The 14,140-nt window shown below is 39.7% G+C and overlaps 1 protein-coding gene across 1 annotated transcript in view; it reads right to left on the bottom strand.

The window, feature by feature from the left end:
- LOC122816231 (piezo-type mechanosensitive ion channel component 2-like) overlaps positions 1-14,140 on the bottom strand; it is a 1,381,906-nt gene that overhangs the window by 549,617 nt on the left and 818,149 nt on the right. The window contains exon 26 of the mRNA XM_044088974.1: positions 10,398-10,494. Within this exon, the coding sequence (XP_043944909.1) occupies positions 10,398-10,494 (97 nt within the window). The remainder of the gene's footprint in view (positions 1-10,397; positions 10,495-14,140) is intronic.

Raw genomic sequence — 14,140 nt, 5'->3', positions numbered from 1 at the left:
CAAGGACACACTAAAAATATATAAGATTTTAAAAAATTAACTGCATATGGGAGTGAGGATACAGTCCCTGCAGCCTTGCCACAGTAAACCTCAGCATTAACCCACTTTGTTAACATGAAGGGTGCAGGATCTTTATGAATCTCTGGGTATATGTTACTGAATGGGTAGAATCTGCTAGAATTATCAACATTTTTAACAGAGTCCTGGGTAGTATGTATGTAGCAATTTTACTAACAGATCACAACAAATAATGCACAGAGTCAGAGTACAGGCTTGTGTTGCCATTTCCTTGCCTTGTGAACATTAGAATGATATTTCAAAGAGGATGTTAGTGGACAGGAAGTATTAGAAGCATATGTTATTTCCTAGTATTATAGATAATCAGCTGGGGAGATGTATTGTATAATACAATTATTTATTATTTATTATGCAGTAACATCTGCTTGCAGTCAGACAACTATACACTTACAGACAATGAAAATGAAATGGTACTTTGACAATACTATCAGTATATAGTGCTCAGTTGTATCAGTAGTCAATAATCCAGTAGTACTTTATTCCAGTTATCACATTTCACAGATTTCCACTTCTCAATGCACTTCATTACCAGAGGCACAGCCTCTGGAGGAACTCATCATGCCGTCACAATAACACCCTGTGCCCTTACTGGAGTTAGGGCTAGGACCTGTGTCAGCACATCAGGTGAATTCATCTCTGCTTTAAAGCCCTCCTTGTGAGGCTCTGCTGTTTCAACAATCATTTTCCAACCTTATAGAACTATCTTGTCCATCCTTGGGTCTCCAGTTATGGCACTGGTCATCATTCTTCAGAAGGTATGAAATGAGTCATCTAACATGTTTAATAGGGCACTGGACATACATACTTCAAGATATGTAGAACAAACTGGCTATACAACTTTCTTTGGTTACAACCATGGTAATCCATCCATTTTGGAATAAATGCTTGTTCATCTAGTGGTCTTATAAAAAGATTTATCCTCCTGTAGTGGGTGTTTGACTGCCTGGAAGATGTGCACCTGAAATCTAGTCTGTGTGTTGTCTCTGTGTTCCATCTCCCATATCAGCTAAGTATGTTAGAGACCTGTCCTCAAGAAAGGTTGGGCTAGCTGCCATTTGCCAGCTTTCTAGTTATGTGTTAACTTGTGTTGTCCAATACAGAAACTTCTGGGTAACCTCTTATTCACATCAATTGCTTGTTTGATGCTTCTCTTCAAACATCAGATTTCATTAAGCCCGTTAGACCCTAAATTCTAGTTTAGAAGGAGTATTGCTATTGAATTACTGGTTATTGGACTGCATCATTTTTTTATATTCTTTTAGCCCTCCTTGGCTGATCCTTTACCAACTTTCTCCCTTACCACCTTGGAATACTACATCCCATATCAGTCTCCATTTGACATTTGCCAGCTAGTACCTTATTACTGTGGGGTAGTATAAGGCTACGGATGAAAATCAAGCATCAAGGAGGTAATCTTTCACGCAGGCATAGACGATTATTTGTATATGCTCTGATCCTCCCACGCATCCCGGCAGCAGCTGTCAGGAATATCTTGGATAAGTATATGTGCTTATGCACATGCTCCTACCAGCTGCAGTGTGTGCTGGTCTGTATGCATGCCTTACATGTCAATGAGGCAGTCAAATTGTGTGATCATTGCACAGAAAGGAAGTGGGCACAGCTGATTGAAAAATCAGCTGATCGAGAGTGCTGGCTTGCTTTCTGTGCGAGATCTCAAAACAATGCGGATCTGGGATTTTACCCTTTCTCCACTGAAGAGTTACTCATAGTTGTTACATATAACTAGAGGTAGGTGTGGAGGGAGCAGGGAGTTTACCACTCTGCAGAAACACTTTTTTTGGCTTTTTCTTGTTTTTTTGATGGTGTGAAGATTGAAGAGTTTTCTACAATCTTCTGAAGTTTGCTGTTTTGTGTGTCCAATGTAATAACACACTCTCACATTCCTCTTACATGTGCCCCAATACTGTCAGATTTCCCTGCAGAGACAATGCCCAGTCTCACTCTCCCTGGCCAGCTTCTCCAGTGCCTGTGTCATTAATTAGTGCTAGGCTTCTGGGTCATGGTCAGGGCTTTTTACTTCTGCATTATGGGTCAAACCTGCACGGGCTATATTTTTATATGCAAAAAGGCAACTTTCTTGTCCTTCAGTGGACTGTGATCAGGACTCATAGCTTGTAACTGCTCTCTTGAATATTTGACATGATTCACTTGGCTAGTCCATCTGTGGCTGGGTGAAGAAGGGCACATGGAAAGTGCTTGACGTTATTTTGTTTTGTGTCAGTTTGAGTTATTTAGAGGTGAACTATAGTCTGTTCTGACTGGTCATTCCTTGTGAATATGTCTCATAACTCTGTATTAATATTTCCTGAGATGGTTGATTCCATGCAAATGACCTTAGGCCACTTGGGACATGCATCCATGTCAATTCTGAACACAGAGTCTGTGAATGATGTTGCCAAATCAACATGGATATGCTGTCAGAAAGTAACAGCCATTTCAGGGGGTATTTGTGGTGGTGCATTTTGTACCATCTGATACCCAGTACACCTTTTTTGCTAAATCTTCACTTTGCTTTCTATGCCTGGCCTCTTTACTTAAACCAAGTAGCGATGATGAGCAAGCTTGACCAAGACCAAAACCAAAAAGATTTGCCTGCCCTGGAAATCCAAATGAAGGGTAAAGCCAAAATATTTAAAAATTACTCCTTTATTCAAAGCGAGTGGAAAATAGGACTACATCAGCTGTTACTATTTTCCACTCGCTTTGAATAAAGGAGTAATTTTTAAATATTTTGGCTTTACCCTTCATTTGGATTTCCAGGGCAGGCAAATCTTTTTGGTTTTGGCCTCTTTACTTAGCTATGACCAACCAACATCATTTTCATATCCTACATGTTCCTAATGTATACTATCCATCACTCTGGTACGCAACATAGAAGAAACTTTCACTTCTGATCCACACTGTTGAATTCAGTGACATACAGACAACTGATCTTGTCTTGCTTCAGATGCTGGGCAGAACTGTAACTAGGGTGAGAAAAAGGGAGAATCCACCCCAGGTGCAAAATGCCAGAGGGCACAATCATTAGTACCAGCATTTAGCTGATACTGCATACATGTTCTGCGTGTGGTCTAGTGCAATACTGGCTTACAGCAACTGTAGCCAGCAGCTTGTAACATTTGTAGTGAGTGACCTTTTTTTTCCTCTTAAGTAGTGCAGATTTAGGAGAATAGACCTGGCTTGCTCTGTGGGCCAGATTAGGGAATGCTACCAGATGCTGTATGAGCAAATTATGGCTCTGATGCTGCATACAATGAGTCATAATGTCTTGGTTATCCTTTTTTATGTGTACCTGATATAGTTTGTAATATTCACTACTAATAGCTATTCATGTTTACTGTATACTACACCTCTGTGGATCCATCCCACATTGTTTTTCTACCTTTTTAAATAGTAAACATAGCAGTCATCAGAATTACTGTGTTGTGTTCCTTTGAACTCACTGTCCTAAACATATAGAAACATAGAAACAATACCAGGAAAGCAGTCACAGGGTCTGTAAGATGTTTAGTCATTTATGCTTTTAAGCCATTGCTCTCAAGCCCTAACCACAAGAAATCTGGACAAAGCTAAAAAACAATGTGGGGGTGGGGGGAAAAGTTTAAAATCTGGCACACATTTTAAATATTGCTGTTATGAATAGATTTTACATTAGCATGCATGTTCTGAAGGATATGAAGTCTTAAACTCAAATACCTGCCATTATTTAGTGAAATCATTCTTCAACGTTTTGCCACAAAACCAGAAATTTTATGAGGGACAGAACAAAAATATGAGGCGAAAATCTGAACATTCTGTGAAAATCTGGATAGTCGGGAGTCGAGCAGACCCATTTTCAACACTTAACAGTGCTCTTCCCTAGATCTCGCAGAGTCATACATGACAACTTTGGTGTACATTTGTGTCCGCCTATCCTGTCATCAAGACTAGCTCTAATAATAGCCAAAGTAGAAGTTTGATTGACATGTGGTAGTAACATAGGCTGGGTAGTAACATAGGCTGGGAATACACTGAGTTAAGAACCTGTCTGTCTCCAGCAACTTTTGATTTTATGTTGGTGAAAATTTAGGTCCCTAGTATCTGTAGATTGATGGGCTTTATGAAGAAATAAATGGTCAAATAGGATTGGATCTTTCATGGATCAAAAACTGGGATACAAGTCACTCTGTAGCAGTTGGTAGGCTACTCAGTATGATGAGAGCAAGGCTAATCTTTTGGGATAATTAATGTGTTCAAGGCTTTTAATCTTCTTTAGTAGAAATCTTTGGGGCCCTGTCAGATCAGTGGTATGTATTTCTCTTGAGACCATTTTTCGTACACCAGGTGTGTAAATATTTCAGCCCTTGCTGGAGCTGTTCAATAGCAGTGGATGAGCGGATGACTGACTAGCTTGTGGTCATCAGTAAACTTAGTCAATCACACTTATGGTATATTGGCCTGGATGTCTGTAAAATAAATACCAAGCAGGAGAGGGCCCAGCATTGATCAATTACATTTTTACATTCAGATAGGGTACCCACAATTATCACTAGTTCGGAAATTCTGAATAGCCAATTGCAATCCTAAAAATGACATGGAGGGTTTTTTATTATATTTGTCTAATTCTTCAATAATACCAGCATGGGGATAATGTCAAAAGTCTTGTCTAGGCCAAGATAAGCAGTGTGCAAGGAAAGTCCACTGTCCAAACCCTTGGAACCTGCTCAAAGAAGCTTATGAGATTCAGAAAACAGGACTTGTCCATTAGAAAGCCAAACTGATTGCATCTAGATCAGCTAAATTGCATACATCTGCCTAAATGAGTTCTACTGTAATGTTTTCAATGGTTTTGCATATTAGGCTGGTGAGGATGACAGACCTATAATTACAAGGGTCTGTAGAGGGTTCACCATTTTGTAGGGGAGTCACAGTGGCTGTTCTCCATACAAGACACAAAGCCTGTGGATAGGCCAAGTTTAAACAGTTTAAGTAGAAGCTTGGATAATACATACCTGGTGCTGACCAGGGTGCAGCCTGATATGTTGCCTGGTCCCATGGACAAATGATTTTTAGACTTTGACAGGGATTCTAAGACTTGTTCCAATGCGACATCAGGAGAAACATAACTTTTATGCATAGTGGGGGATAACAATGTGGGTAGGTGTGATAAAGCTAGCACTAAATCTGTCTGGAAATATATTGGTTATCTCCCTGAGATTGGAATGTGTGATATTATTATGAATTAGCTCAGTTCAGTGTTGGTGCTAGGAAAAGTGTCTAATGATAAACACTACGTAAGCTGCCCTTACTAATGATACACTTTAACTATTATTAAAAGGGGCATTACAGGCCGGTGAGACATTATGGATCTATTACCACAAAGCTTCAGGATGACTTCCTTTACCCACCAAATCAGGCTATGGGCTTCACTACTTTTCAGGCTTCATTAAGGATTATGAAGCAAGCTGAAGCACCATACATCAGTCTAATGGACAAGGAGGGACTGAACTGAGTAAGCACTTCATCTATTATTTCCTGGTTGCCTGGAAGGTCCATTCACAAAATTCATTGTCCATGGTTGTGCTATAGTGTCCTTACAGCCCAGTATGCTGAGTGATAAATGTGTGTTACATACCTGCTCACACACATGCACAATGTGCTTTGCAGACATTTATGCATGTGAGTGGTCAAGTAAAAGTCTGAGATATATCTTAATTTCTTGTCTGTTTTTTTTTTTTGTTTGTTTTTTTTTCTTTTACAGTATAAATTATTCCACTATAACTAATGGTTTGAGGTGTAATCGTTTGGCAAAGCATCTATAATATCTTTAAATGACTTTGAACAAAGGATTTTCTTGTGAACTGTGAAGCAGCCTATACATTTTGGTTCCCATTAGTTTAAAAAATACTGTACATTTTTTTAAATTTTAGTATTATTAATTTCAAAACATTGTTTCACTTGTTAAGTTTAAGGTATCTATTCTTAAACAGTAACAACAAAATTGCTCGCATTTTAGCATAGTTTACCATTTTGTGCCTGTTTCTTTATTTCTTAGCAGTTTTGCCTCCTCTTATTAATCATGACCTCTTTCATGTCTCCATGTTCCCACCACTGAGAAATTGTCTGTATGTAGGCAGCTCATTCACTTCCCAATTTTCCTGCTACTGGGGAATTATCAGTTTGGAAGCAACTCATTTACTTCCTCACCACTGGGGAATCGTCACTATAGAGGAAGCTCAGTTAATTTCCCCATTTCCTCACTACAAGGCAATCCTCTCTAATGGAGGCGTCTCATTCATTTCCCCATTTCCCTACCACTGGGGATTCATCAGTATGGAGGAAGCTCATTCATTTCCACATTTCCCTACCACTGGGGATTCATCAGTATGGAGGAAGCTCATTCATTTCCACATTTCCCTACCACTGGGGATTCATCAGTATGGAGGAAGCTCATTCATTTCCCCATTTCCCTACCACTGGGGATTCATCAGTATGGAGGAAGCTCATTCATTTCCCCATTTCCCTACCACTGGGGATTCATCAGTATGGAGGAAGCTCATTCATTTCCCCATTTCCCTACCACTGGGGATTCATCAGTATGGAGGAAGCTCATTCATTTCCCCATTTCCCTACCACTGGGGATTCATCAGTATGGAGGAAGCTCATTCATTTCCCCATTTCCCTACCACTGGGGATTCATCAGTATGGAGGAAGCTCATTCATTTCCCCATTTCCCTACCACTGGGGATTCATCAATATGGAGGAAGCTCATTCATTTCCACATTTCCCTACCACTGGGGATTCATCAATATGGAGGAAGCTCATTCATTTCCACATTTCCCTACCACTGGGGATTCATCAGTATGGAGGAAGCTCATTCATTTCCACATTTCCCTACCACTGGGGATTCATCAGTATGGAGGAAGCTCATTCATTTCCCCATTTCCCTACCACTGGGGATTCATCAGTATGGAGGCAGCTCATTCATTTCCCCCATTTCCTCACTGCTGGAGAATTATTAATATGGAGGCAGCTCATTCATTTCTTTACTTTCAGACTATGGGGAATCGTCAGTATGGAGGCAGCTCATTCATTTCCCCATTTCCCCACCAGTGGGGAATTGTCAATATGAAGACATAAGCCAACTAGAGGGGCTGTCACATAGACAGCCATGGTGGGGTTTTGTGCCCTTGCCAACATTCTTTGATGCAAGCTATGTGAGCATTTCTAATGGCATTAAACTTGCCCTTGGGTGTCTTGACATGGGCAGCTGTAACTCTTTAAGAGGCTACCAGGCCCTTGCCATATGTCTGCTTCCAACCAGGTGCTAATGAAGACTTCCATTGCCAGCTTGGCAGTAACAACTCATATCCTTTTGTCTTTGAGCTTATCATTGCCTACAAGTGTCATCTTTGTGTTAGCAGAATGGGACACTAAGGTTACCCTTCCACTCCACCTAGAATAGGTGAGCCTATGTGAAGTGCTACTTAAACCCTGCTTGTCTGGGTCTTAGTCATAGCTCTGTCATTTTATGCCGAAGTACTGGGCCATTTTTTGCCTGTTTTTTGCATTGTGACCATTAATTAGGCAAGTATTATATGCACTGGTCATTGTATAAATTCCTTTATACAAAACCACTGTGTGTAAGTTATTCTTAAGCAAAGTCATTCTATATAACTCTTTGCATTATATGATAACTTATTAGCTGCTATATTATTCATCCATGATGTTGTACTACCTTTAGAAATTAAACTGTCTGTATAAATCATGTTTCAATATAATCAATGATTTGACTGCTTTAAATCAAAAATAACATCATTTTGTCATTAAAAGAATTGTTCACATACCAAAATCACTCAGTATAAATTGTATCATAATATAATCTCTTATTAGCTCCTTTATTACGCAAAGATAACTTTAGGCTGACTTTATATGACTTAACCAGCTTTATATGTATTGTTTGCATACAAAAATCACTCTGTCTGAATCACTTATACATTAAGCAGTAATTAGTCCCTTTGTTACACACACGCGCACACACACACACACACACACACACACACACACACACACACACACACACACACACACACACACTATTCTTTCTGGCCTAAGTCTAGCAGATAAAAACTAAAAAAGTTCCACCTCTTAGGTAAAGCCGATTGTTGTTGTTGTTAAGGGGTCGCCACAGCGGAACTCTGGTCCTCTAACGATTGGCAGTGGATTTTTACGTGCCGAGTTGCCAGCCCTGATGCGCAACCTTCAACAAAGGTACGCCCATTCATGAATGTCTCCACACAGAAGAAGCTTTAGCTGAGAACCGAACAGGACAACGTCTTACTGTGAGGCGACAACGCTACCGCATCACCACCACTAAGTTTAAAGTAAATGTAAGAGAAAAAGTAAAATCTGCACCATGGCACTTGATAAAACAAAGAAACTTTATTGACTTACTGCTGGGGTGGGGCTCACCCCCCCTCACCGGGTAAGTGTACAAATGATAAATGTAGTGACATTTCACCAGTGGCCAAGGCCTCCCACTTACTCTACACCTCTCATGTCTCTGCACACTGCCATACTAGAGTCAAGCTCAACAAGGTCTTCTTTCCCACTGATTCTGTTAAGCTTGTTCCCTTGGCTGTGGTTTCACTAGATAGTAGGCAGGAACAGTGGGAATCTTGTTCATCCATTCATGCGCATCACTAATTAGATGAAGAGGCATTTGGCTACCTTAAGAGAGTCATAGTTACTCCCACCGTTTACCCGTGCTAAGGCTATGAGATGCTAACTAGCTGCCTTCCTCTAGATCAAGGTATGATTCCCTCAACCTCCTTCTACCTCTTGTGTGATTCTAAGCATCACTTAACAATACAGTGCTTCCATTCTAAAAAAAAAAAAAAAAAAAAAAAAAAGATCCAAATGGATCAGTGTTTTACCCTGATTAAGAAGTACAAACAAATAAATACGTAATTATTCTCTTGCACTTTTCCTCATGCCAGTATGAGGTTTTCATCTGAGCTAGTGTGCTACTTTCTTTTCTTTTAATTTTCTCCCCTTTTTTCTGATTTTATAGCCTGAACTCAAACAATGTGGCAACATCAAGAGTTACCACCACTCTGTTGTGTGTTTGCTGACAAATAATTATACTCAATTACACTACAAATAATTCCTGGAGCCAGACTGGAAGATGCTTCTGCCCTGTACTAGCTTTGTGAATGTTTCACAGTTGTGCCCAAAGGTAAAAGTGCACACAACCATTTATGGCAGAGCATAAATACACTATGGTATTTACAATGATGAGGGAAATTGGTCCAAAAGACTACAGAAACATGCTCATTGGCATCAAAAATATCACTGAAATCCTAACAGCCATCTTAAGTACCAGCAGCATAGACAAATGGGACCTTCAGTTTGTACTGAAAGGACAGTACTTTAGGAGTGCATCAACCCCTTCCTCCAGCTGAATGCAGTGTTAATACTGGCACTGTGACTGCAACTGCCAGGTGCAGGAATAGAACCCATACACTTCTAGGCTTACTTGCTTCAAAGATACAAGCAACCTATAACCTGTTGAACCACTGACAGCATTGCTGAATATTTACAGTTCTTATTTTACAGAAGGCTACGCTCAGTGGGTACACTAACCATTTATAAATCATCTGAGTTTAGGTGAAGTAACTTGTAACATGTTTACAGAACTTACAAAATTTATGTAAGCTGTCTGTCTTTCCACCTATTAAAGTGATGTACTCCTCAGTGGCAGATCTGCATTACAGGAAGTTGGACAAAAATATACAAACTTCAGTTAGATGTGACAGAAACTTGTCTGATGTAATCAAGTTTCATTCAGACAGAAAAAAAGTCTAATTTAATTATGCTACTGTATGCAGCTGCTGTTTGACTAATAGACACCCCAGCCCCATCTTAGTATCAACAGTCTCTAAACAGCATTTCTCATTAGTGCCACAGTAAATACTTTCCTTTAGTATATAGTATAGCATGAAAAGGCAGATGTGGTTAACTTGGTAAAAACTCAGACCACAGTAATCATGACTTTTATTGCATTAATGCTGATTTAACTACATTGGCAGCATGAGGTTTCAGGTTATATGAGGCCTTCCTTTTATTGCAGAAGCTTTCAAACAGTCTGAAAGTTTGGATCAACTCCATTATAAAACTGTAGACCATAAAAGATATTACATCTCATATATACTAGCTGTTTAGTAGCAGTCCAGCATGGCACTTTTATATATTTCTTTTTCTACAAATCCTAGAGTTGACATGACATGCTAATGTAGTACAAAGGCTTTTCTACTTACATAATTCATAGCCCTTGATTGTACAGAAGAGTCCAAACGTCTGCACCAGCCAGCAACTGTTTTTTAGCAGTTTAGCTAGATAGACACAGGCTCCAAGCTGAAAAGAAAAATGTAGTGTTACCATTTTTTAATTAAATATTTAACATACATGTTCCTTGACACAGTTCTACGCATACATTTATCATCTCCTCACTGAGAGAGATATAGCCTGGAGTTTTGGAATTGTATGCCAACTTCCAAAATATAGTCCCCTCTATCACAAGTACAGCCCAATCTCCAAAAATATACTCCTGAAATGACAGCTTTATGTAAAAAAAAATCCAGTTAACCAGCTAAACATTCTGAAAAGAAAAATAAAAACATCTAACAAAGTATATAATCTTGGACCATGACAGGTATGCTTTAAAATAAAATTCAAGGACATCTCTTTGTACAGAATAAATAAATAAAAAATTTTTTGGAAAGGATATGTTGTGTGTACATGGCATATAGATAGCTACAACCATGCTCCCACAAATAAAAACATATTAATTGAATAACTACATAATGAAATGAATACAAGATAAAAAAGTGGTACCCACTGCACAAGTTATTTTCTTGAGATGGTGTGTAGAGACCCTAGATATCCATTTCCCCTTACCTGGGGGTGACATTTCAGAACTTGAAGGAAACACTGTGAAAAAGGATATAATTAGCATTAAACCCAACAGGTGCATATTATGAGTATCCCACATTTTTTCTATAAGAAAACTAACAGATTTGTGGGTAGACGGAAAGCATCTCTGAGCTTTCCCTTATTTTCTCTGATGGCCATGTCACTCACTTGGCTAGAATGGCTAAGGACTTTATGGGTAAATTTCCCCTGCATGCATCTCTAGGCTCCTTCCCCTTCCTCCTGCACCCCTACTTTAGTGAGTCTCCCTCTTTTCCTTTTCATTTTATGAAAGTCACCAGGCTATCAATTCAGAAACATCAGTTTGCTCAATCCAGTATATTCAGTAAAGACTGCTAATATGTCACAACCTGTATATGCGGCCATTGTGGTGCAGCGGTTAGCATTGCCGCTTCACAGCAAGAGGTTCTCCGGTTCGATCCTCGGCTGGGGTGCCTTCTGTGCGGAGTCTGCATGTCCTCCCTGTGGTTGCGTGGGTTTCCTCCGGGTGCTCCGGTTTCCTCCCACATCCCAAAGACATGCTGTAGGTGGATTGGACACTCTAAATTGGCCCTAGGTGTGAGTGTGTGCATGCGTGTGCCTTCTGTGGAAGGGTGGGCACCAGGCTGGCAACTTGACACTGTAAAACTCCACTGCCAATGATGAGTGGACAGGTGATCTGCTGTGGCTACCCCTAACCGGGAAAAAGCCGAAAGAAGAAGAAGATATATATATATATAGGGTCTATATCAGATAGTCGAAGTTCCGTAACTCCAAACACCTAATGGTCGAACCATTAAGTTCGAAGTTACAGAACTTTGACTACTGATAAAAACAACGGAAAAAAAAACTGTTGTATGCAGGGGGGAGGTAAGCCCCCCTGCACACCCCCTGCTACTGAAATATACCAACTCTGAGATCACACCACATTGAAGTGAATGGAAACCTCCACTTATGGAGATTTCCATTCTCACAATCGAACTTTTACATATTCAAACATATAGTCTCGACCATATGTGGTTCAAACTTGTAAAAGTTCGACTACGTGATAGGAACCCTATATATATATATATATATGTATATATATATATATATATATATATATATGTATACAGATACATACATATATATATATATATATATATATATATATATATATATATATACAGATATAAATATATATAAAGATATACACACAAACACACACAAAACACACACATATGTACATATATGTGTGTATATTTTATATATATATATATATATATATATATGTGTGTGTGTGTGTGTGTGTGTGTGTGTGTGTGTGTGGATATATATATATATATATATATATATATATATATATATATATATATATATGTGTGTGTGTGTGTGTGTGTGTGTGTGTGTGTGTGTGTGTGTGTGTGTGTGTGTGTGTGTGTGTGTGTGTGTGTGTGAGTAAGTTTCTTAGCTAAATGGGTGCAGGCAATGAATCTGCCGCTAGGAAGGGGATGTGGAGGCTTCACCCTCTCCACTTCATCCACTTTATTTCTTTTGAACCCATTCACTGAAATATGCTCACTCAGATTTTTCTGAAACATTCTGATTATATCCTAGCACATAAACTGGGTCATTTGCTCCATTCTGGGCTTATATGCAATATTTTGAAGAATACATTGTTTTACCTATTACTTAAGATACTGACTAGTCTCAGCCTGATAACCTTTGCCCAGTTAGAGAAATATGTCTCTTGGCCTCAGACTTCTGCCTAGCTTCTGGCAAAGCTTCAGAGCAGGCACAACTCCATGATGATTGTATTGTCACTTGCTGATGACACACTCAGTGATATGGACAAAGGCTTTCTCACAGGTCCTATATCTATTAATTACACTTGCTAACTGTTTGATACTCTGAGACTCTTTAGTACAAGCCTAGGAATAATGAGGCTGAATGACCAAAACTGAGGACTTAAATTATACTAAGCCTGAGATTGCTATTTCTCTCTGGTTCCTAATACAGATTCAACATCTTTTTCATTGTCTGAATCCTTAGTGTTAACCCTTTCTGTCTGTCAGAGAGCAGAAGTAAATCAGTGTCTCCCAAAGCTATGTTTTGAGGTGTCTGGCCTTTTTTCTTTCAAGTGGCCTAATCGTGCTACTAATCACCTGATATGTGAATGACCTTGATATCATCCATGCATCCTTCTCCATGCCTAATCGTGCTACTAATCACCTGATATGTGGATGACCTTGATATCATCCATGCATCCTTCTCCATGCCTAATCATGCTACTAATCACCTGATATGTGGATGACCTTGATATCATCCATGCATCCTTCTCCATGCCTAATCGTGCTACTAATCACCTGATATGTGGATGACCTTGATATCATCCATGCATCCTTCTCCATAGCTGAGAACAAAACAAGAAGTTATGTACTCACCATAATGTTCGATGTATGTAGTCCATCTCGCCTCACATTCTTACCTGTGGGTTCAGAGCCGAATGTCGGCTCCGACGCGGCCAAACTTTTCTAGCTCGAAGTCTTTCTATTGGTTGGGCTAAGATGGTATCCCATGCTGCACTGCTCTCTATCCCCAGATCTAGTTTGCTGCGAGCACCAGCACTCATTCTCCATGCATAACAACACCTAAAGAAAGGAAGAACAAACCAAGAATGAAGGGAGCTCTGAAACCAGACCTAACCTCCAGATCCTCCAGGATGGGGGAAGGAGGGGGGGTAAGTAAGAATGTGAGGCGAGATGGACTACATACATCGAACGTTATGGTGAGTACATAACTTCTTGATGTTATGTAGTCCAATCTCGCCTACATTCTTACCTGTGGGACAGCGTCCCCGGCACCTAAATCCTGGGAGGCTCAGTAGAAAATACTCCTGAGCACTGTGGAACCAAAGGAAGACCTGCCCCTAGATATCACATCCAACTTGCAATGAGTAACAAAAGTGTGAGGAGATGCCCAAGTAGCAGCAACACAAATATCATCCATAGACAATCTGGCCTGAACAGCTGTAGATGTAGATACAGAACGAGTAGAGTGAGCCTTCACTTGGAATGGTAAATCTTTACCCCCTGAGGAATAAATGAAAGAA

This window comes from Protopterus annectens, chromosome 12.part0 (assembly GCF_019279795.1).
Source record: "Protopterus annectens isolate FY-2018-M chromosome 12.part0, PAN1.0, whole genome shotgun sequence".
Taxonomy (NCBI): Eukaryota; Metazoa; Chordata; order Ceratodontiformes; family Protopteridae; genus Protopterus; species Protopterus annectens.
Note: the sequence above shows the minus strand (reverse complement) of the source record. Positions and strands in the feature narration are given on the sequence as shown.